Source organism: Tetrao urogallus (assembly GCF_951394365.1).
Source record: "Tetrao urogallus genome assembly, chromosome: Z".
NCBI classification, from domain to species: Eukaryota; Metazoa; Chordata; class Aves; order Galliformes; family Phasianidae; genus Tetrao; species Tetrao urogallus.
The window spans coordinates 51,228,883-51,254,918 of NC_136816.1; the positions used below are offsets into that span (position 1 = coordinate 51,228,883).

At 38.0% G+C, this 26,036-nt stretch overlaps 1 protein-coding gene across 2 annotated transcripts in view; it reads right to left on the reverse strand.

Annotated features, from left to right (window-relative positions):
- The window catches only part of CERT1 (ceramide transporter 1), a gene marked incomplete at both ends in the record, with an annotated part of 68,580 nt that extends 42,721 nt beyond the window's left edge, over window positions 1-25,859 (reverse strand). For both annotated transcript variants that reach the window (XM_079549017.1, XM_079549016.1), the window contains 3 exons: window positions 1,489-1,605; window positions 22,255-22,389; window positions 25,764-25,859. In XM_079549017.1, the coding sequence (XP_079405143.1) occupies window positions 1,489-1,605; window positions 22,255-22,389; window positions 25,764-25,859 (348 nt within the window). The remainder of the gene's footprint in view (window positions 1-1,488; window positions 1,606-22,254; window positions 22,390-25,763) is intronic.
- Between the last annotated feature and the right edge of the window lie 177 nt (window positions 25,860-26,036).

The window sequence follows — 26,036 nt, forward strand, 5'->3', positions numbered from 1 at the left end:
ATGAGAATAACATGACTTCCTGAGGTTTGATGACATACTACTGAGTCCAAGCCAGTGTTACAAGACTGTATCACCTTTTACCTTGCTTTGTCTTACATTCATCAAGTTATTTATTTGCATACTACTACAAGAGAATACTTTTAAATAATGTATTGCTTTAATATATCAAATAGTTTGATTATTTATTTAGAAGTTAGGTGCCATAATATCTCCCACTTCACATAAGAATGACAACAAATGCTATCTGCCTTGAGCAGCAAGCAGTCTAGACTAAAAAGGAATATGCAGGAAAGTTGAAAATACAAACACCAACACCAACAACAAAAAACTCAATGAAAAAAAAGAAAAACAAACCAAATAATCTGTTAAGTCATTCATGAATGTGTACCCACACGTATGAAAAAACTCCCATGCTTATAAAAGCAGCTTCTGAAATGTCAGCTCTAGGGATGTGTAATTCAAGAACTTGTTTGGAGCATCCTCTTGAGATATTTCCTTCAGGTGTTGCAAGATTAACACACTGCAGCATTCTCGTAATAAGCATACCCACAGATTAGCTATTATTTTTTTCACAAGATTAAGGAAAACAATCCTTGTTTTGCAACTTAATTTTGTTTGTTTTCATGTTGTCTGTATCAAAGTGAAAGCAAGATGTCAACCTATAAAAGGACAACTCTCTGAAGGACAGCACTTAAAATTTAAGAGTTTTTACTGCTTATTTTAAATCTTCCCCAAGAAAAGTTGAAAGTTCTCAATTACATACATTCCTTTGAGAAGCTCAAGGTAAAAATACAAGTAAAATATAGGTAAAATGAGTTATGTACCTACTTATGTATCTATTTTAATTTATATTCCTGTAGCACTTGTGTAACCCAGATATTGATGTTGTGTTGTACTGGATATTGTAGTTAAACTTAAAAACCTGAGGCAGTGTTTATCTTGTACAGAGTGTATGCCTTGTGCATTATGTTCTTTAAAAATATCTGACCTTCAAGCCCTTTAAGTAAAAAAAGATAATAATGGAATTCCAAAGCATAGAACAAGAACACTAAAATGACTGATGATGAGTAGGGTCTTAGAAGACAAGGACACAAGAAACAGCAATCGGATTGAATAAAAGCAGCTAAAACAACAAACATATGAACCATATAAAGCCAGAATCATAACCTAAAAGAAGGGACTCCAAGACAAAGAAGTTTAACATCTAGGACAGATAACAAACAATTTGGTAATGAGAGAATGGACGAAACCATTAAAAAGCCACTTAAATATGATACAAGTTTTTTCTTTTTTCTAGGTAGAGGAAGGTTCACAGTTGTTAGCTACTACCTATGGAGGGTAAGTAAATAAATTCCACTGGAGTGTATTTAACTCACTTCAAAGTTGGAACTGTTGTCTGTCACATATAGTTTTAGCACTATCATGGAAGCTTATCACTCTCCACAAGGACCACCAGATTTAACGCATGAGAAAGAAAATAAGACTTACCTTGTGTTGTTCTATTGCATCTACCCACTGTTGTCTGTGGTCTGGGTCCTGAGCTCGAAGATACCAAACACTATCATTTACACTAATATCAAATCTGCATTCGTCAAAGTCATGGGGCTGTGAAAAAAGGAGTGCAAGAAGAGCTGGAATTAGTAATGTGATCAACAGTATCTTACAGAATATTCTGATAATCAAACATTGTAATTAGCAAATCTTGTCTTTGATTCTGAATGCCATTTTATGCAGCTCTCTCAAATAATAAACTAATGTACACTTTCACAATGAAAAGTGCCTGTTTTCTGAAAAAGAAGCTGAAATGAAAAGTGGGAGACAGAAGCCAAACTGCTGAATATGTACTTACTAAAGAAAAGTTACCACAAAAAGCGTTCTACACAAATACTGACCAACATTTCATACTTCCAAACCAATTTTTTTAGCAACTAGTGGACATAGAACAAAGTACACTACTATTACTGTTCTTTTAAAATTTCGGAGCAAGAGATGAATTCAAGTTATTGCTGTTAGTACTGATTTTAGATGGAAGGCAAACCCACTAAGACAGAACCATAAAAACTGACAACAGCAAAATGACATGGAAGAGGAAAAAAAAAAGGAAGCTGCTACACCCTCAACCTCCAGCTATTTTTGCCATCTAAGACAAGAATATCAGATAATCGAAAGCAACATTCAATCCTTTCCCATACCACTAATTCAGTGCACCTAAACTTTACAATGAAGACAGATGAGATGTAATGGGGGACAAAATAATCTCATCTGCCTTGCACCTGACATTGTCAAAATAAATCCCTAGCCAACACCCAAGAGAGTACAGCTTCTCCCTTTATTTGAAGTTACCCTTTATAAAGTCTTATTGTTATGGCTGAATACCTTTACTTTTTCTGCTACATGAAAAAAAATTCTGCTAAACGTGAAAATATGTCAGGAAGCAAAAAGGCTCTTAGCTTAAGGCAGGTGATGTGATCCACAAGATCCACAAATTCTTGACCCCAACAACAAGGCTACAAGAATCAACATCCTTCGCAGTATATGAACTAGAGAGATTACAGTATGCTTATCTTGCAGACAGTTAAGGCACTGTACATCAGTCCTGAAACATTCCTCAAACAAAAACCAAAGAGCAGTCTCATTTGTTGGTTTCACATAAGAGTCCATAGTGCCAGTCAGAATTATTTTCAAAGGATCTGAAAATTAAAAGCTACTTACATATAATACACAATCCTTCCAGTTCAGGTCTACAGGAGGAATAATAAAGGAGGAATAATAAGAGATACAGCAGAAACCAATAATCAAAATCAAACAAAAAGGAGCTCTGAGTTTAACAGGAGTACATGAAAGCTCCTTTTTTTTTTTTTTTTTTTTTTGCAGCTTCATATTTGTTCAAGAATCTGGACCTAAGTTCAAACTAGAAATTTTTACTTCCCAAAGAAAGAACAGCTACTGACAAAACTGACATTGGTGCATTAACTAACTTCTATTAATTACTTAATTAAAGCAGTTTTCAAACCTAATTACGTATGCTGTTTTTACTGAACCCACAGAACAAAAGCACACAAGGGACATCACATTTTCTCATCCAAGGTCATTTTTTTTTCAGAATGCACTTTTTACATGATTATTACAATACATGGGAAATATGTTTATCTGTCTTAGATTAGCAAGTCTGCCATATCAATAGTTTAAGCTTATAAACCTATTCCCAAACACTCTTCTACCAGGCTCTCTTTTGGGGTATTATGCATTTAAAGAAATGGAAGACTTTCACAGAAACTGTTTGAAAAGCAAACGTACAGGAATTAGCTATCAAAGTTTTTACTCCCATAAGAGTAATTTAATTGATCTCCATTTGAGGCCATCTGGGAGGAGTTAAGAGTAGTAGCATGGCTTATCCGGCTAGAAAGTTTTTAGAAGTGAAAAGCCTGCACTTCCATGCACAACTTCACTGTATAACCTGTCAGAAAGTTTCTCCCTCTCCCTCTAAGCTGAACAACTTTTACTGTAATTTAAGACCATTACCTATTTGCCCTTTTCAAAGGTATGTTTATGTATTCTCTTTCTTTGCACAGCAACTCTAAATACATTTGAAAAAATATATATACTTTTCCAGTAAGACATGGTGGGGAAGAGCTTTACTTGACATCGAGTTACAAACTGAACACCATCCTCCCGGGTCATACACTGAATTTAACTTCTGCAATTAAAAGAGAGGACCATCTGCAAACGAAGTCAAGGTTTGTATTAGGCTTACATGTCAAGGTTTCAGTAGTGGGGAGCCTGCAAGGTTGGCCTCTGTGAGCAAAGCCCAACAGCTGCTCCATATCAGATCACAGTCAGACCCAGCTGCTAGAGAAGGGACCTTGCCCCTGCCATGGTTCAACCATGAGTGATGCTGAGTGTGCTCCGGGAGCGCAAATTTGAGAAAGGTCTCTGCGTGAAGGCACTGGGGCCTACCCTGTTCTGGACACACATGGTTCCACATATGGCCCCAATGGGCTCCACCTGCTAAGCTGGTGGTGTGGCAGTGAAATCACGTAAAGGAAGGGACACTTAGGAAACAAACAAACAAGCTGTGTAGGAGAACCTGGGAGATGAGTGAGGGAACTCAGAGAAATAACCATATGAACATCCAGGTCAGAGAAAGAGGAGGTGCTTCACACACAGGGCAGAGATTTTACTGCAACAACTGGAAGAGATTACAGTACTGCAGATACTTCCCTGTAGCCCACGAGGAGGATGACGGTGGAGCAGAAAGCCACACAGCAGGCCTTGCAGGATCCCATACTGCTGTAGTGAAGTGTGCCTTGAAGGAAGCTGCAGTCTGTCAGATGGACCCGCAGTAAGGCAAGGAAGAAGTGTAAAAATAAAGGACTTGTAGAAATATGCTGTTATGAACTGACTGCAGCAACCATTCCCATTCTCACCACTGGGAGTGCTGAGAGGAAGCAGAAAAGTTGGCTAAGAAGGAAAAAAGTCGAAATCAAGAAAGGAGAGATAGAGGAAGGGGATTTTTGTTTTATCTGCTTTCTACAAGCCAACTCTGTTTTTAACTGGCTTGAATTTATTTTGCTTGAGCCTTTTTGCCCATTATGTTAACTGGTAGGTGGTCCCCCCGTTTTTTTGTCTCAATTCACAAGCTTTTCATCTTGTTTTCCCTGTCTGTGCTGTCAAGCAGAGGGAGTGAGAGAGCAGCCAGGCAGGGGGTCTGGCAGCCAGCCAAGTTCAACCCACCACGGTAATCTAGAAAGTCATTATAAGCATAGATTGCGAGTAACTTACTTCTTAGAAAGAACAAGAAGGGACAAGGATTGTTCCAAACTAGAGGTAACATTTTTGCTGCATGTAGTCAAACTTCAAGGAAGGAAGAAATTTCTAAAGGAAAAATACAGGGATGACACTTGTTAAGAGTAAACAACATCATGGCAGGATACAACAAGGAGAATATTTAGAAGAGAGTTGTTCAGGCTGTTCTAAAAAGTGAGTGACGACTCCAGACAAAACTTGACTAAATACTTCTCCTTAGTGTTTAATAGGGCAAAATGTTTTTGGACCCATCTTGTCAGGTAAAATTCTTTTCAAGTACAGCATTCACCAATTAAATGCATTTTGATTAACTGAGAGATTTTTTAAGAATTTTAAGAGTTACTCAGGCAGAATATAAATTTGAAATTGTATGTCCTTTCATCTCACTATCTTGTATTCAACAACTTTTTATAAGTCAGCATTTTCAGTCTTTTAAAATGTTGTAGGAAGGGAAAAATGTTCATTTGCAGTTTGAATCTGTTAAGGATGAAGAACTTTGCAAAAATTACTTTAAGATGTGCACTTCCTGAAATTTGGCTAAGATTTTTCACTTGCTCTTCTTGAGCTGAATAATCCCAACCTTTGCAAATTCAGTGCGCTGATTTTCATTTGGAAGCTGAAGTACAGTTTTCATGGGTACTTTTAAAATAAATTCTTTCAACCCTACAACTCAAATTCTTTAAATTACTTTAACTTAGGTTTTAGTTAGCATCTCAACACAGGCACCCATATAAAGCGTTCATACTTTTTTTTCCCAATTTGTTCCCACTGTCAAAATATTCATCTTGGTTTTAGTTTCATCTCTCAAACTGCAATATTTCTCATTTTTGATACATGCTGCTTAATGCTGAGCCTACAGCCACCAAAAACGGTGTTAGAGTCTTTGATTTTACTACCTGCTATTTTACACTGCTTTCACTAACTTCCTCTTCTTCTACTGCATCAAGTTATTTTCTGAGGTTCTCAGAGACACATTTCTATAGCTTTAAGATCTTAGACCCTCTGTTTTTAACTTGAAGTTAACAGTCCACCACTTCCTAAGTTATCAATTATGCATCTCTGTCACATGTTATGCATCCTTCTATTGTGAGTAGTTCCACTTGCTCATCTGCTCATCTAAATTTTGTTTCAAAATTTATAACACTTGCAGACAAAGCCGAGTGTATTCTGATACTGCCTGTCCACCACTATATTACTGTATCCTATACACACCATTCCGGGACAATGCATGGACCAAGCTGGAAATTGGAGGATAGAGGGGGTTCTGCCATTTGAGTGAATATATGTAGGTCTGGAACCCACTGAATGACCTGTGGGAACATATAGGGAGATACACAGATTTCGTTATGTGGCAGCTGCTCTGATCTCTTTTCTGTCGATGAAGAGAATGCTAGTTCAGATATTGTGGAACTGGAGAATTTTAAGAAGCCACAGAACGATGCAGGAAGGAATTCCTGAATTCCACCTGAATCGAAGAACTGGCAGATGAGCTGTACCTTGCACTGTGAAAAAGTAACACTTCACTACTGGAAAAAAGAGTGTATATTCAGCCCCGCTGAACCAACAAGCATCATTTATGACAGTCTGGCTTGCATCTCATTTTCAAGGGCTTGATTGTTCATATCCGCTTTTATTAACAGTTGGACTTGATTTTAACTTTCCCTACCAAAATGATTCTATGATTAGAAGTAATAAAGTTGCTACTGATCAAGACAACTACATTTACAAGATACTTCAGGCTTGCAGTTACAGCTTCAGAGTTTCATATGGTATTTTCATATTTTCTCATCAGAGGAAGTAAAAAACAAAATGCAACAATTCTACTCATATCCTGAGTGGAGAAGTGATCCTGCAGTGGATTATCCCTATACAGATTCCAGCTCAGCACAGCTGAGAGTATTCGAATCAGTATTCAAAATACTTCAAATTCCATTTACATGGAAAAAATAATCTTAAGTGAATTTTACTTATGTGAGGATTGTTACATTTTTAAACACTGAAAAATCAGTGTTTTTAATAGCATACAAAGTAGAGCCATTAAAAAAACAAAAACATAACTTGAACAAGAAAAAGATTGTTCATTTTCTCAGTTTTCTATTAAACTTTTGACTGATAACTTCCTACATGAAGAAAGAATGAGAAGTTCTGTTCACTTACTTTAGGCTATTCTAAAACAAAGGGAAAAAAACAGGTTTCATATTTTAGCTTAGATCTATCACTAAGGTCTCTGATAACATTTAATAGTTAATTGATCAGTCATTCAGACCTTTCAAGCTTCCTACCTGAAGACAGTTTTGTAAAACCTGCATAACACGAAAGGCATTCCTTTAGAAAAAACACCTCATCTTAAGCAATCATTGCTTACAATTTTGCAACAATTACAATAGAGACTAAAACATGCAGAACATAATACTTGCTTTTAACATAAAATTACTATTCTCTGGATACTGTTCATTCATTTGTGAAGTCTTAGGGCAGCGATAATTTAATTAACAGAAACACAATGTGTTCTAGTTGGATGAATATGAAAATTGTCATCATTAATTCCTCTGGAATCTGTCTTGAAACAGTCTTTTAAATTAGACTGGAATTTAGAAATTCAAGAATATCATGAAGTATAAAGAATTACACGCACCACAAGTCTGCACATTCAACTAAGGGCAAAATCAACATGGAACTATGCTAATTTTTAATTTCTTAGTCTTGCGTGAAAAAAAATTACTCCCATCACAAAACCCAAAAACTGTGTCCAAGCTTCAGCAATAAAACAGCTTTGTAGCTCTGAAGAAGGTGAGCACAGCATTTGTCTTTACTGGGTTTGTATATAGTATTAAAGTACATAACACCTGTGTATCATAAACTGCAGTTATCCTGACAGCAATATACAGCATTGCTTTAACAACTCTGAAGCAGTTGCACTCATATAAAGTTGTCTAGCACCTGAATCACACTTGTGCTACTAGTGTCATTCCCATCTGAGAGAACTAAAGAGCAGTGATTCTCATTTACTGTAGACCTGTATTTTGTCTAACGTCCTAGTTCTCCACTCATTATTGTAAAATAACTTGCTTTTAGTTCTGCAATCAGAATAGCAACATAAGTACAGTTAATAGTTGTGATGCGCAGACTTGAGTTGGATTTATTATAAACTGTTCCAACTTCCTTCTGTAGAGAAAATAATACCATTTAGAGCAGTGAAAAAAAAATGATTTAGTAAGCATAACTTTCTTCATTCGAATATTATCCCCTGCCCAAGAGAGCTCTTGAAAGTTATGAAATCTATAAAAACACTTAAACCTGCCTTTGTGATTTGTTTTAAGGGCCTCAAACCGGAGAGCTGTAACAGGAAGAATTCTGTGGCAGTGCAGTCAGCTATGACTCATGAGACCAGAGCTGGCTTCAGACTTCCTCAGTAACTGCAGCCAAGTAAACGTTTCTTCATATAAACTGCCCTTGCTTGTTCGAAATTTAAGAGCTAGTACAGGTTGGCTTTATACAGAAAGATCTGGGTCATTTGGTGCCTCTATTTCAGTAGGATTCTGTACACCTACCTCAGAATAAAGCTCTGAGGCATACAGAAAGGACATTAAGGACTGCTGGAGGCCATTTTTTTGTAGCACATTTTTCCATGGAATAGATTTAGGGTTTTTTTTTTTTTTCTAAATGCTGGCTGTAGAAGGAGCACTTGCCACATGCAGGCTGCCTTTGTCTCAGACTCTTGAAGGCTGCTAAACACACCTTTGAAAAACTTCATGAAGGTTTTCAAGTGCTCCTGTTCAGGGGAGGTGGGGGATATTTGGAGAAAGCATTTAAAGTCCTCCAACCTGCTTTATTTCCTGGGGGGTATACAGTGACTCCTACTTACTAACTACTTCCGTGTATGTGTGATAAAAACATTCTTCTCATCCTTGCTTCATTTTGGTTGTGAAAAGGCAGTAGGACATACACTGGTATCAGTACAGATTTTTCTTCTTGCAATACATGAAAATTTGCTATATCCTTCCAGTCTTGTCAGGTAGGCTGGCCAAGAGCTATACCACTTTACCACTGAGAGCATACAGCCGAGAGCATACGGAGGAAGGGAAAACTATGCTTAGAATACAATGACTTTTAAAATAAAACATATCAATGAAATAGATAGAAACATATAGAACGTGGAGAGAAAAAGACTTCACCCAGTTATAAGAGACTAAAACTAATCTAGACAGTAGAGAAAGGCAAAAGACTCAAGTGGTGAATAATATCTCATGATCTGTGCTAGATACAAGAGAAGGCAACCAAAGCATTTTCAGTAAACAAGGGAAAGCAAGGAAGTTTGTCCACAGCTCAGCAGAGATGACAATCTAACAGATGATACAGAAAAAGTTATTTTTCCAGTTCACAAAGTTATTAATAAAAATAAAATGAAATCTTGTCATCAAGAGCAAATCTTTTGAACCATATGTGATCTGTTCTTTTTCTGAACTCAGACAAAGTTGATCAATAAAAACACAATGATTTCATTTTATTTATTAGTAACTTTGCAACAGGTTCTCCTTCAGTAAATTCTAAGACAGGTCCTAGAGGGTTCTTCTGCTGTAGTCTGCCTTTTTCTTTTTTTAAGAAAAAAAAAAACCAAAAAGGAGGGAAATAATGCATCTGATTGCAGTTGCCAGAAAAGCATGAAAAAAAAAAAAAAAAAAGCAGTTAATATTTTTATTTTATTGTAAAGTCATTATCATATCTTTGATCATACAATAAATTATTTTATGATGGTATATCATGCATTTGTCAAGAATGAATCATGTTATGCCTATCTAATGTTCTTTTGATGCCTTATTTGACATTCTAAGGAGATTTCTTATCTTGAATTAACTAGTCTAACAAGAGCACTAGTTCAGTTGGGTTTTAGGTAACACAAAATTGCAGCAAGCTGAATGTGTCCCTGTTTCTCAGCAGTGAATGGTTAAAACTCTACCACACTGTCTGATTCCTCCTGCTCAAAAGAACAAGGGGAGGAAATACAATGAGAGAAGACTCATAGGATAAGACAGATCAGACACAGCATAGGGAGATAAGCGTAATTTACTGCCGCTTACTAACATATTAAAGCAGTTTAAAAGCAAACTAAGAGCTCCCTTCCCCAACCTTTTCTACCTCCTCTGCTTGAGCAGCACAGGGCATCATGGCTGCAGTCAGTCCATAACACTGCTCCAACAAGGAGTTACTGATCCCACACAGGCTTCCCATAGGATATTCTTCATTCCCCCTACCATTACCTAACACTGCTACACAGACATGATATCATTGTAAACAGAGTCCTTTCGTCTTCACAAGTTATTTTTGAAAGCATTTGGCTTTGTGAGTGCAAACATTACAACCACCGTTAAGTATAAATTAAGTGAAGTCTCAAATTTTGCAAATATATTTTTTAACCTATTAGTTACTCTAGATGGAGTTCTCAGAGTGTAATTAACTTAGTGTTATACTTCACTGTTTAACATTTTGTGCAAAATGTACTGAAACCATGAGATGTGTCAAGTTCAAATTTATTTCATTGTGAAACTTATTTTTTCCTAAAACAAAATCCAGGTAGATCTAAAAACATGCTTAATTCAAAACAGCCAAAATTTGCAACAGAAAGCAATGTTTTTACTTCCTGAATTCCAAAATCCATGCCCACTTACTGTTGTATTAGCAGTATTTTTTTTTATAAACTCTTGAATAAGATTATTGCAAGCAAGCACAGATGATTTTTTTTTCAAATGTTGTACTGAACACACCATTGGCTGTCCTATGTTTTGCCACCTAAATGACTCATCATTGATGCGGTGGATGTAAGAATCTTAGTGGCACATTTATACATGCAGAAAAGTCTTAGCAAGGATACTGCTTCAAAAAAAGAAAAATGAGCCTACGTGTTTTTACATTCTTTGACACTATCCAAATATCTCATTTAAGACCTCAGGTTTGGACAGCTGCCTTCCAAAGAGGCAGCTGCCTTTCAAAGATTTACTAAACACATTTAGAATTTTTTCTTTTCAAACTAAAGTAGAGGCCTGCTGCTCTTACGATAGTTGAAGCACACTGAGCAGAATTTATTATTAGTCTGTTAGTACAGTAGGCATCTGTAATGACAGCTTAGTTAAACCCATTGAAAGAATCCTCTCATACGAGAACCATGTTTTTAACTCTAGGACAAGTATACACTGTATGGGTTACCTTGGCAGTTAAACCACATTTTAAATTTGAAGCCTACAGTTCTCAGTCTAGTTTTCTGGTCAATCTAGTTTTCTTCACATTCAGCAAATAGGTTCCAATGCAAGAGTGATCAAATAAAAAATAATTTTTATTATTTGGTATAGAATCATCTATCCTATGGTCCTATAGTACACATCTTTTTAGTATTTTTTTTCAGTTATTTCCCTATTAATAATATCCAATTACTGTGTAGTATTAAGTCAAGCTGTAGTGGTTTTTATGTAAATGTACCTCTGATCCATGCTATTTCCAACTGCTTAATGAGAAAACAATGACTTCTGATGGGAATTAGACTACAGAATGGAGTGCTCTGCAGAAAACTGCATGCGTTGCTTCTCAGTTACCCATTAGGTCCAAAATGCCTGCAATATCCATCATTATCATGCATCAACCATTGGAAAAATATCAGAACCCTATCACCTGAAAGAACCTTAACTTAGAATTAATTTTAAATCGCTAAGATAACTTTATAAGGAATCTTATACACAGCAAGATGTTAAGGAATTATTAATCGGACAAAAAACAAGGCTGCTTCATTCTAGAATCAGAGAATGAAAAAAATCTCATATCGCTTTACAGAACAAGGAAATATAGGAGCAGGAATTACACATCCATTGCTGCTTTTGCACTGATAAACTATCTTTTTGTTAAATCCCACATTGTGTACCTCAGCGCACCATAGAAGTTCCAGAAGCTGGGCAGGAACTGGTTGGAGCAAAGTCTTAAATGGATTTCACAAGAGACAAAACCCAAACAGGATACCTGGCCTGAATACAAAAGCCATGCTTTGTAGCAGTGCAGTTGAGTTGGCACAGAGTACAGCATGCTAGCCTCAGACTCCTGGAGATGGGAATGGAGAGTCCCTATCTGATGAAAGCAGGGGAATTGCACCTAAGCAGCTTGCCATACCCAATAAAGCAGCTAAAGAGACTAAGATTAATTTATTTTTAATTACACACCAAATAATTGAAGTTGGAAGAGATCTCTGGATGTCATCCAGTCCATCAACTCTGCTCAAGCTGGGCTACCTTGTAGGTTGCACAAGACTTCCCAGGTGTTTTAAATATCTCTAAAGGAGACTCCACAATCTTTCTGGGCAACCTGCTCCACTGCTCTGCCACCCTCAGACTGAAGAAGTTTCAATCACATTCGGACAGAGAATTTCACATTTCAGTTTACTCCTATAGCCTTTTTTTCCAGTGGTGTCCAGCAACAGGACAAGTCTGGCTTCATCTTCTTGACTCAGTCTCTTAGATTTGTATACACTGATGAGATTTCCTCAGTCTCCTCCAGGCTGAACAGGACCAGTTTCTTGTAAGAGATGCCCTGTCCCCAGTCATCTTCGCAGCCCTCCATCGGACTCTCCTCAATAGTTCCAACTTATTTTACTGGGGAGAACTGGATACAGCATTCCAGGTGTGGTATCATCAGTGCTGATTTGAAGGGGACAATCCTTGACCTTCTGGAAACACACTTCCTAATACACCCTAAGACACTATTGGCCCCCTTGGCCATTTGGGCACACTGCTGATTCATGGTTAACTTTCCACCAGAACAAGCTATCAGGTTGTTATCCCTAAAGCTCTTCCCAGCATGTCAATCCTCAACCTGTACTGATGCATGCAGTTGTTCCTCTATAGGTGCATGATCTGCAGTAGTTATAGTTGAACTTCATTAGGTTCCTTAGTCTGTCCAGGTCTCACTGAACAGCAGCAAAGCCTTCTGGTGTATCAGCAATACTTTCGAGATTCATATTATCAGCAACCTTGGTAAGGAGGCACTTTGTCCATTCGTACACTAAGTTAAACAATTCTGAACACAGAACAGACCAGGTGGCTAGCTAACACACCAGCAGCTAGGCTCCAGGTGGCTGATCACAGTCCTCTGCGCCCTGCCAGACAGTTAGGTCTCAATGCACCTCACTGTCCACTCATCGAACTCACACTTAATGAGCTTACTCAGGAGCATGTTATAGGAGATAGTGTCAAAATTCTTCCTGAAGTCAAAACAGACAACATCCGTTGCTGTCCCTTCACTCTCCCAGCCAGTCATGACATCATAGAAGATATCATATTGGTCAAACATGATTTCCCCTTAATGAATCCATTTGGACTCTTCTCGTCACGTTTTTGTCCACACACATCTCTGAAGATGGCATCCAGGATGAGCAGCTCCATCACTTATCCAGATATGGAAAAGGCTAATTGATCTGTAATTTTCTAGGCCTTCACTCTTGCCCTTTTTGAAGAGTGTAAAGCCACTGGCTTTCTTCCAGTTCTCAGATAACCCTCCTGTTCACTACAATCTTCCAAAAGACAGACAACAGCCAGCAATAACATCCATCAGCTCCCTCAGCAATTCAGAGTGCACCCAATAGTGCACCCAATATAGAGCCTATAGACTGTAAGAAACTTATAGAAGTACAACCATATATGTTTTTCTATAATGCAGTATTACCATTACTAGCAATAGGCAACAAATCTTCTGCTAGCTATGCAAGGCCCTGGTCCTGATCTGTTAGGCTCATTATCAATTTTTCATAAGGCATACTCTGTGAACTATGGCTTGGTACACCAGGTGTCTCATAAGTACCGTGCAGATTAAACTCCAGATAACAGCTTTTCAGATATGAACAAATACGAAAGCAAATGCCCCAGAACCACAATTTAACTGTCAATCACTGGCTAGAGAAAAAGTGAAACCTCCAGAGCTACAAAGACTGCTTTTGCTCTAAGTAGAAGTGCTAGACCAAGGGGAAAAGCCATCAACGCAACCAATTAACGCAGCAAGGCCTCATCTGTAGGGTGGCAAAGTAACATCTAATCCCCAGACCAGAAGCTAGAATCAAGGACCTAGAAGGTCAACCATTTAAGAAATCACAAACTGTGAGGTGGCAGAAGATGCCAACTTCAATCCAGTGCATGTCTGTCCTGCTCCCTCCTCTCCTTCTTAAGGAGCTCTCCAGTGAAATTGCCTCGACCTCATCAGCTAGAATCATCATGAGCAAGGACATCAAACTAGCCATACGTCATTGCTTCATGATATTGCATACTTACAGTAATTTCAAACATAAGAATTGAAAACTCACTGCTTTGACTCCTGATTTGTGTGCAAGAACTACTGCACAGTGATGTGTAAGAACTATTATAAGCACAAAGAATGTTTCTAATGTCAGCCTAAAAGCCTGAGTATTGAAGTTTAAAATTGACCTGATTTGTCGGAGCTTAGGCTGAACTCTCACATTTCACCTAATTCTTCGACATACATACACAATTGTATTTACAGTCATATAGTTTTCAAACAGCTTTTCACCTTCCGCAACTTAAAAGAAAGCTTTCTGTGTATATATGTTAGACAATTCGTAAAACAATCTGGGTTCATAACTGCCAGAGACATGGGGCAGTAAATCCTATTCAACCACTTCTCTTAGCTGGGGAACAATGGTAGAAAAACATATCAAACAGACTAGGGAGTGGCTCGAGAATGCCAGAAGATTTGATCTAAACCACATTGATTAAAACTAGTATAACAGCAAAAGCAGCTTCTGAAGTTTGTCTGAAAAGCAATCTAAAAGATGAACTTGGAGATGCAGAAGGAACACTAACAAAGTAATCCAAATAATTATTTTGTGTGCAAACAAGCAAAAAGCTGATGAGTTATTAACTTTAGGAGGTAGCAAAAAAGGAGGTGGCCTGGTGTAGCAGCAAATCAGTAGACATAAGTGAGTATTCTGAGCATTTTACTTGGCACTCCAGGAACACATTTCAGGAAGTAAGGTCTGGTATTACAAGTATACCCAGCAGAGATGTTAAAAATGTCATTAATGGCTGTCGTAAGACAGAGCAGGGCAGTTGAGCAACTCCAGAGGGGAGGAGAAGCACAAACCAATTGAATCCACAAACAATAAATTAACTATAAATAAATCTCATGGAAGACAAAAAACAATCAAATTGAGCAACAATATGGACTGAAAACAAGACTGAAAAAAATTCAGAGATATAAAAGCATAGCATTAATACCAAATGCAAGCACTAGAATTGTTTAAGTCTTGTAAGAAGCATTCAACACCATGAAAATGCACTGGTACACTCATGAGCAGAAATAATGATCCTGAATTAGACATCAATTGTGGAAAAAAGTCAAGGAGAGGAACAATATGTTAATTGACAATAAAGTGGACACAAGTACTCTTGGATTACAGTCACAATTTCAAGTGTGTGGGAACATTATTACATTTGAGTCCTAAAGCAGAATTCTTCAGCAATATTAGGTAATCTCAATGTGTCATTTAACACATTTCATTTTTTTCTAGGTCCTAATCATATCGATGAAGACTTACATAATAACTGGTTTCATTTATACTGAATTGGATGCTTGTTTTTCTATGTCTCATTTAATTTCTTCAACCCACACTACAAAATAAACCAATTTGTTTACTTCCCTCCTCACAAATACTTGCCTTTTGCTTGCCAAGAATATTAACACTTCGATAATCAAAGGGCAACATTCTGCCATTTTCATTTTGAACATCAACTTAACCATTGCTGGTTCAGATTCAAAGACTGTCAAGATCCATATACAAATATACAGAAGTTTTGAATGCAAAAAATAATTGTCCAGTAGAATCTTATGTTTCAAAGAATACCTGCCTGCTGCAGAAACCCTGGCCCGGTTTCATTTCCTAGGCATCAACTCTCTCTTCATCAATCTGGCATTTTCCTCTCCAACATGCAACCATCTCAAGACTTCCAAATACAAACAAACATTCCTGACAGCACTAGTATCTGCAGAGTTTCCTCAATGGGCTATCAAGAATCTCCAATATTTCAATCTCATTAATGTGATATTTTCCACTAACTTGAAAGTAACAACTTTTTTTTTTTTTAAACAAGACAAAGGCTAAAAACATTAACTGCCTCATGCCCTAAATAAATCCCTATTTATGGTTTGTATTCCGTGCCTTAGTTTACCCATCTTTTTAATAACAATTAAGGCTGAGGAAGCACTTTATCAAATTACATAAAATGAATTAATGCTCATCACGTCATACTGAAACAGACTCTTTTCCAGCCTCAGACAACTGAAAAGAAATTAATATATTTCCACACAATTAGCAATTATTATGAATTCACTGCTATGCTATTTCTGTCAAGGGCAATGATTAAAAAAAAAAAAACCTTTCACCAAAGAAATGCTATCAGTTTGTACTCAACTTCACTAGCAGCTGACTGAATCAAACCTGTCAGTAGATAAAATTGCTAACTACATTATTCTTACCATATACAGTTTTGTTAGTAAGATCAAAGTTCAGAGCAGTAGCTAGTAAACGCTAATCTAAGATTGTCTTGTGTCATTCCTCCAAGAGGGTCCACTTCTATACCTCACTATTCCAACACCTTCCAAAGCATTTCATGTTGTGTAAAATTATGAAAATAATAAAATAACAAAATTCAATAATAAAAGAAATACATCACTGCACTGTTAATGTCACAGTAAGTTTTGAAAAGCATGTTGTAATACATGATTCTTCACATAAGAAGTGCTTTAAGCAATACTATTTTTTAAACAATAAAAAAAACACGTCTATTTCAAATCTTATGTGCTTGTAGAGTTTAAGATTGAAAGAACTCTCACAGGAAGCTTCTGTATCTGTTTCAGTTGACAAATGCATGAAGCATCCTCTGTAAACTTGTCAATCTATTTTTAAAACTGTCAAATGCTACTTCCCTTCAAAAGTGTTCAACCTTAGTAATGGTGGCCAGCATTATACTATACATAAATACTAGTAGAAGGGTGACAGCTAAACCAATGATATCTTTAAAAAGTGAGGAATTTTTAATTATTAGCACTGGCTACTAGAAAGAACTACTTTGCTGTTTCTTCAGAATGTATAATGAAACGACACGCTTAAAATAGGAAGCAGTCAAGTTATCTCTTCCATGTATAGTGTTCAAGTTTTTTTTGTAAACTGGGGGTAAACTGTGTTTATTCTACCCCTAATTTATAACATGAATATTTACTAAGTTCATTGCAATAACAATTTTTTTTTTTGTTCAGTAAAAATAGCTAGGATAACTTGTAAGTTGAATTGTCTAAGATGAACAAGCTGACTCTCTGGTAGACTTCCTGCTTTCTGCCTTGCCTATTTCTAGCTCCAGACATCCAGAAACAGACACAAGAAATCAAAACTTTCAGTAACAAGAATGACTTGCAATCTGTGTATTAATATCATTGTTTGTCTTTAAGGCAACTTAATTCCTTTATTTCCTTCTAGTCTCTACAAAATTGTTCACAGAAAACACCCATTATGTGAAATGCATTCATTACTCAATCCTAGTTGAACCATTTGTAAAAGAACTATAAGTCTCTTTACAACGTAAGAAAACAGTGTTAAAATTTAAGATAAAACCAATAGTATATTTCCATTACAAATTTAACACAAGTATACATAATCTCAAAACAACAAAAAGCAAAGCAAATAATTGCACAATTACTACATCTTATTTAAGCTACCAAATCAGAAATTTAAATGTTTTTCTACAACACAGAGAGTACACCAACCAATGGATGACATCTGTCTAAAGAGCTCAAACTTGAGATAGAACAAGATTTTTTCAGTTCTCGTGTTAGTCTTTTTCAGTTAGTCTTGTTTACTCTTTGTATTTTTTCCTTACTGTAGGTTATCAAGCTTCAGCATTCGTTGAAACTGTCAAGCGTGACATTTCTCTAAGTGCTTTTCAAAATCCTCTGTACATAACCAAGAGCTGTTCCAAACAGACATGCTTTTCTTTGAAAAAACATAGAATTCAGAGAAACTCTTTGACGTTAAGCATTTGTAGTCAGGTTTGAAAATTTATTAATATAAATTATCACCAGGATTAAGTATCAGTGCTGGCCTTCCTGGGTGACTGTCTGGAGATGGGTAGGTACAGTAGATCTCCAGAATTCCCTTCCAGATTAAGTTTTTCTACGAATATCATGTTACTTATTCAGCAGTCACTGAATAAACAAGACCCTCTACACAAAGGCACTGACGGCACAAACATGGGAAACCAAGCTGAAGATAGTATAATGTGAAAGGCCAATTCTACTGGAAGTTGGATTTCCAACTCTATTAACCATTTGTATGTTTTGAATGACAGACTCTGTCCCTTTACAACTACAAATCTAAGCTCAAAGACCCACATATAGAGATGCCATCAACATCCACTTCTAACCTTGCTCCGTAGAAGTCGCCATTAGATATGAAGAAATAAGGTTTTATGGTAATGAGGGACGTCTCGAATAAGCATCACCTGATAATCAACTCCAACAATTACTCAGGATGTTCAGAATGGAGTAATAGAATGAAGTTCAAGTCTTCATACATCAACTTTTCTTTTTAAATAAATACCCAAGATTTCTCATGCCTCGACCATTAAGCAGAACTCATGAGTTCAACCTTTGCTCTGTTATAAGCCAGTCAAACATTTTCAAAGTGGTTTTCCTCAGCTGTCTTAAGCAAATCAGCATGAGTTATTGACTTCCACTGTCCTCCTTCGTAACTTCCAGTATATAAATTCTTCACAGTTCTTTATCTGTTGTGATCCAGTAAGGACACATGAAATATTCTTCCTTTGGTCTCCTATTGCAGAGAAATCAACTCAGTCTCAATGGTTAATATTCTGAGTTGACCAAACTCAGTATTTTCTATTGGACTAATGACAAGTGTCTTGACACACCAGTTCTAGAAATATGACATTGTAATTCTAGACTTAAATATCTGAAGTTACTTTAACAAGCTAATTTAACAAGACATCTTATAAAATACCCCTGTAGAATTTGCTAGTGATCTCTGCCCTGTGTGATATAAATGATTAAAAAAGACCAGAAGGGACTGTGGTTTTCTGAATACTAATTTTACATCTCATAATTAATCCTATGACTAATCATCAGGCTGATATTAATCTCTGAAAATACAGCATTACTACTACTCAGTGACAGAAGCTAAGTTTATGCTTATGCATCAATAAAATGTGGACATTCTGTTCTTCAAGCAGCAAAGGGAACTCAAAAATCATTGTGCCCACAGCTGAAAACAGTTATGTGCACAGCTAATCTAAATACTCAGAAGAAACTTCATAAGAATACAATCATTTCATAAGTGTAAGCACTACAGGCATCAACACCACACAATTAGTCCCCACGTATTGCTCTGTACTGAAGAAAACCTGATTGTAACATACCAGGTTAAAAGGGAGACAGTTATAATGCCGTACTCTCGATCAGCAACATTGAGAAAAAATAAATGTACAGCACTGCAAGACACTGTAGGAAAAGAATACATAAAGAATCCAACTATTGAACATTTGTAGCTGAGCATTTAGTCACTAAGAAACTCAACTTCTCTCTAGCACACTAACCTTCGACATACAGTAGAGAATAAGTTCCACTGACATCAAAAGTAGTTTTCCTGTTACCTCAAGATTTTATAAGGTATTGACCTTCTCCTACACACTAAACACATGCTGACTAGCTTATCACTACAGTAAGATATTACATGATCGTGAAAGTAAAGATTAACAGGAAGAATATTTCAAACATTTGGAGCTGTTGGAAAGGGTCCAAAAAAAGGTCACGAAGATAATCAGAAGGCTGGAGCACCTCTCCTATGAAGAAAAGTAGAGAGAGTGGGGCTTGGAGAAGAGAAGACTCCAGTGGAGCCTTTCATTATTTCAAGGGTCCTTATCTGCAGCGAGACTGACTTTTTGCAAGGGTGGATAGTGACAAGGTGGAGGGAATGGTCATAAACTAAAGGAAAGGGGTTTTAGGCTAGATGTTAGGCAGAAATTTTTACTTGTAGAGTAGTGAGGTATTAAAACAGGTTACCCAGAGAGGCTGTGAATGCCTCACCCCAGAAGTGATCAATGCCAGGTTGGATGGCCATTGGGAAGTCTGATCTAGTGTGTGGCAGCCCTGCCAACAGCAAGGGGTTGGATACTAGATGATCCTCAGGGTCCCTTCTTCCCCAAGCCACTCTATGATTTGACTGTAGTTATTTTTCTACTATTAAAAACAGGATTAAAAAAGCTAGTTTTTACAACTCAACTACCAAATTAGTAGTATTCATTCTTAAACTCTGGCCCAGATGAATAGCTTCTGAAAAGCAAGTGTTTTCTTAACAGTTTTAAACAAATTTCCATATACTGAAGATGCAATAAATGATCTGACAATATTCCTGAACCTCTAATACTGAAGCAGCAATCACTAACCGCAGCTAGAAATAATTAACGGAAGTTTACCAGGCCTTGGAGATGCCATTTAAAACTAAAATCAAGCAACTAAAGCACAAAATACTCCTCACAATGCACAATTCTTAATGAAAACCGAACTAAAATATCAAGTTAACTTTTAGAACTGTACCCTCTTCTCTTTTTCTCTCAACATATTTTCTCAGTATACCACTGAAGCTCAAGAACAACAACAACAAAAAAAAAAAATCAACTATTCAACCCTAAAGTATCCCTAAGGTAACCCTAAGAGAATAGGAAAGTTACCTACCTGTAAAGGTTTCAGAATTAACATTTCCTTCTCAGAAGACAAAATGCTTCCCAAATTCTCCACAAAAAGTGCAGTATCATCACTTATCCAGTAGCAATAGTGCTGTACTATCTCACACCACAAAAACTGGAATTTGAAATGCTATGATACGCTCTAAAGTATGGATTCCAACCTTTTGATTTGACTAGCCTGCACTGACTGAAGAGGAATTATTTTGGGATGGATATTAGAAGAGTTTTGTTACTTGTATACCTTTTATTTTTAATTCAAACAAAAAAAACACAAAACCAGCAGGCTGGATGTATATGCTCCAACATATACTTCCAGACCTCTCTTGGTCTACTTCCTTGTCACCACCTTCCTGTCTCTGTCCAGTAAACACGTTAAGCCGCTTGCTAGTTAACAAGAGACCTTTTTGGAACTCTTGATTAAAGGCTGAAATTATAGATGACCATGAATACATTAAAATGAGTACTTCTCCTTTGTCTTCCCCAACTCATCTTGAAATAGCACATTCAGTGGAATTAAATTAAATACATTAAATACTACTGTTCTTGTATACTTATGTGCCACAGAGAAAATGAGCTAAAAAAATCCAAAGGAAGGTCATGAAGATGATCAGTGGGCTGAAGCACCTCTTCTATGAAGAAAGGCTGAGAAAGTTGGGGCTGTTTACTTAAAGAATCTGGGGAAACCTCACCGTAGCCCTCCAGTATCTAGAAGGGGCCTTCATGGAAGACCTCTCGGTCAAACAGTCAACAATCAGAGCAAGAAGAGAGATTTACATTAAATGTTAGAGGAAAAATCTTAACTCAGGTGTTGGCAAGACACTGGAACAGTTCACACAGAGAAGATGAAGATGTACCTAGAGATGTTCAAGGCCAGACTAGATGGAGCCCTGGGCAATATGATCTAGTGAATGGTGTCCCTGCTCATGGCAAGGGGGTTAAACTACATCTTTAAGGTCCTTCTCAACACAAACCTTTCCATGTGTACTCTGTCAAATAAATGAACTAATTAAAAGTAAAAGAAAAGCTACAGCATGACTTCAGTAAGGATTAGTCAAAATTAATTCATTAGATTTTTAAATCAGCAAAAAAAGATTTTTCTTTATCCTGCAGGGCCATTTCATCACTATGGGATTGCATCTGTACATAGGTACTGTACTCTTATCAGCATAATACTGAGTCTCTAAGCATTAGGCAGAAACACATGTCACATTTAGAGAAAGAAGTAAACAGCAGAATGCTTTCCTTTTGGAAATATACAAATTCAAGTTCAGAAAATTAGTAGTTGAAGAAATACCTTTTTTTTTTTTTTCTTCCAGTGCAAAGTGTAAGGACTGTGAGGGATGTAAATTCCTTTGGGAAGTTGTTTTTATGTCTCAGTTTGAGCCCTGGAAAAACAATACCTCTTCCACAGAGAAACTGTACCCCTATGCACAGAAATCTTAAGCATAACAGAAAGCTGCTTATTGCAATCTCAAATGAAAATAGATTATTTTCTAATTAGGAACTCCTTGCCCTGCTCCACAGTGTTGCAGGATATCACTAACTTAGTATTAAGTGATGTAACAGAATAAATCTCTACATCCATATTTGCTTTCACTAAATATTAGCCTACAACAACATAACACCCATAACATGAAAAGATAGCAATAGAACTTACTGTAATCACAGCTTTACTCAGGCAGATAGAGCCTCTGCAGCCATATTCTGTTTCGTCTTCAGACTTGTAATAACTGAGTGTGTTGGTTTTCAGAACCACCCACCGATCTTGCCATCCATGAATGTAGTTGGTCCACTATAAAAAAAATCAAAAATCTGTTAATGGAAAATATAAAAATATTTTTTAAATTTTGTTGATATTTCCAAACCTTTCAAGTATCAGGTTTTTTGTTTTTGTTTTTTTAAGTTCTTACCAATTGAGAACATTGCACTTCTGATCAGGACTCCTGAAAAAACACTTTTGCAAGTCACTGAAATATGGTACTGAAAACCAGTTGCTTCCCAGGAACAGGAAGATAACAGATGTCTTTGATGCAAAATTGCTCCCAAGGCCACTTAAACAAAGGTACCAATGCAGTGATAAACTGGGGGACACGGGAGGGGAACACCAAACATTCTACCTTGAATTTAGACTTGTTATCTTAAATCTGAATAAGATGAACTGCCAAACTTAAGCAGAACATAAAACACTTTATTTATATAAGGTGACTTATACCAAAGTGATTTTACCAAATTTTCTAACCCTTCTCATATGAAAGCATACATGCCATTATCCTACCAGTAGAGCATATAACCATTATAGCAACTGAAGTCACCAGTTCTTCATCAATTTGTTACTACCCACAGATACTGCTTTAGGTTTTAATTCCATAACTACTTCATCATTAAGATGATAATTACTTGTCAGGAGACATCGAATCATCCTATTACTAAGATCTTTCCAGGGACTCAACATTCATGTATACAGTGCAACTGACATTCCAGGAACAGTCCTAGATTCATCATATAAAGGTACCGTTACGAGTTGACTAATAAAGTCCTGATTATTAATATCTTATATTTGCTACAACTTCCCAACACAAAGAACTACATCCTGCAGAAGCATACAGCACCAACAGAGCATCACAACTATTCTACAACTCTGGTAACACACTGGTGCTAGGACTTTGAACGCAGGGTAAAAAAACAGAATTTAAATAATGGAAATGGGAAAACAAAAACACTGACAACGATTCTATCAGGAAAGCATTTCTTTGATCACAACAAAGACTTCCTAACCACTATTCACCATTTTACCACATTGAAACAGGGAGGGAGAAGAAAGTGGACCAGTGGGATAATTTCCACATTATATTACATGCAACAGTTAGCACATATCTCATAACTAAATGTTAGCTCTTCTAATGGCAAGAGGAAGTCTAAGCACTAAATAGGACAACAAATTCTATTACCTGAGAAATTACTAGCTATCTTCAAGCACAGGTGAGACCTACATTTACTCACCAAAAATAAACCTTTTTGCAACCTCCTAATAAACTCAATAGCTACATTCAATATGAGCACTTCAGCTGTGTTTAGTATCTAAACCAATAGCACCAACTGTTACGAAGGTATATTTGCACTGCCTTCCTCCCTTTGTCTCTATTATATTCTCTGTTCCTACCAAATATGAAGTGCAAAGCCCAAACGTATCTTGGCCAAAAGAGCATGGGACAGGAGAGAAAGCATCTTTCCTCCTTTAACACAGTTAAGCGAGGTAAATATAGCAGCCAACCTTGCATTTGCTGCTGCAATCAACACTGGCTGTTGCAACTGTTGCAACCAAAATGTGACAGGAATTAAGAGACTCCTTGAAGTATTCTCATAGAGAAAAAAGGTTTCTGCAAACAAAGGACCACTGGTTAAAGCACACATGTATCAAGACATTTCCATGGTAGAGTTCTTTGTATCCACCTTACAGTTGTAAGGAAAATTGTAATGGAAAATGCCTAGAGTTTGGAAACACTCAGAGAGCAGTGAAATGTACTTCAAATAAGTTTCTCTTTCAAAATTATCCTGTTTGTTTAAAAGCTTCTCTTTACAGAGTTGAAAAATTACTAAGCATACAGAAATGCAGCATACTTTCACTGATCTGCTATTTAATAACAAAGTTTTAAAAACAGAGACACACTCAGTAATCAGTTTGTAATAGTACTCTTCTATTTTAATTAATTTGCTTCAAGTATTACTGAGGTATTAACTAGCAAAAGGTAAAATTATCCCTCAAGTATATTCACTGGAACAAGTTTTACCATGCTTTGACTACTGAGATTACATCCCCTGGGTTTTCACAGAAAGGGCAACATCAACTACGTTTGGTATAATTATAAAAAAATTACAAGTCTTGCACATCAGAACTTTATAAAATTTCAGCAGAGACCATGACTTCACCCATTACTTCTATATTTGCCAATATAAGAACCAACCATATCCTAACAAATATTCAAGTTTCTAAGGTAAGAATCATCCAATCAAAAGAACACATTGTTAAGAAAAACCTACACTACTAAACCAAAACCTCGTGTTTTGAGTGCTGTCACATCTCATGACTCTCATCCTCTCCCATCCCCTACAGATGATAGGATCTCACACGAGAGCCTTCTCCTATCTCTGGATTTAGGAATGCTTTTAGACTGCAAAGCATTTATGACTCTCCCACAGACAAGCAGAGGACTGCCTCACTGTGACTGTTTTCCTAGCAGTCAGGGCCAGTTATGAACTCAGTATCCCATGACCTGTGTGCTCCATGCAGGCTGATGCCCAGCTTTGCCACACAGGACAGGAAAGAACTTTTTTTTTTAATTCAACATAATTCTGAAAGTACTTTCTGTAAAAATAAAATCTTTTTGCTCCCAAACTTAATGATTCAACACACAGCTTCAGAATTGCCCCCAAAGTAAAATTTCCCAGCGTCACTCTAAGCATACTTGCAAGTCATCTCATTTCCAGCGATTTTTAAGAAATGATAATAAACAGCAGCACTTCTATTTAAGAAGGGAAACGAGCCGTAGTGCCCTTTTCCTTCCTCTCCTTCCCTCCTCCCGTGTCTCCTGCGGCAGGGCTGGTTTATAGCACTGTTTTGATAGTCACACCGAAGGCTGCGCCGCTCCCGTGCCTGCTACGGAGGAGCGACGAGCGCGGGCCCCGGCGCAGGGCAGCGGGGAGCCCCGCCGCACAGAGGATGCGCCCCGCGCCGCCGGGGACCCAACTCTCGCAGCGCGAGGAAAGGGGCTCCGTGCTGGGCGCCTTCCCAGCCCGACCGGGGCGCGAGGCCGCGCCGGCGGCTCCGCCCGAGGCGGGGCTCCCTCACGGCACCTCTCCGGGCCGGTCTACCAGGGGGGAGGTGAGCGGGCCCCTCCCGGCGCAGCGCCGTCGGGGACGTGCCGGTGCCCCTGCCGGAGGGAGGGGGCGCGGGAGGCCGGCGCGGCTCCCTGGCAGCCTTCGCGATCAGGTGGCAGCTGTTCCGGCCAGCGCTTCTGCCGGATACAAGCGAGCCCCGGAGCGGGGCGGCAAGGAGCTGACAGCCGGGATCTGTCGGCGGAGGAGGGGAGGAGAGGGGGAGGCAGCCGGGAACCGCCGCGTAGAAGGGAAGCGCGAGGCCGCCGGGTGCGGCGGAGCGAAGCGCCTTACCTTGCTGAGCACCCCGCAGAGCTCAACAGGCAGCCCGAGCTCGGTCTCGGGGTCCTCCTCGGAGCCGGAGGAGTTCCAGCTCTGGTTGTCCGACATGGAGACTCGAGCCGCAGCCACCGCTGAGCGGGGAAGAGCCGCGCTGCCCCTGCCCACAGCAGCTTCAGCGTCTCCTGCCGAGCAGACGGGAACGGCCGGCAGCGGCTGTACCTGAGCGGCACCGCTCTGCGGCCGCCAACGGCCTCGAGAGGCGGAGGCTCGCGCGGTTCCCTCAGA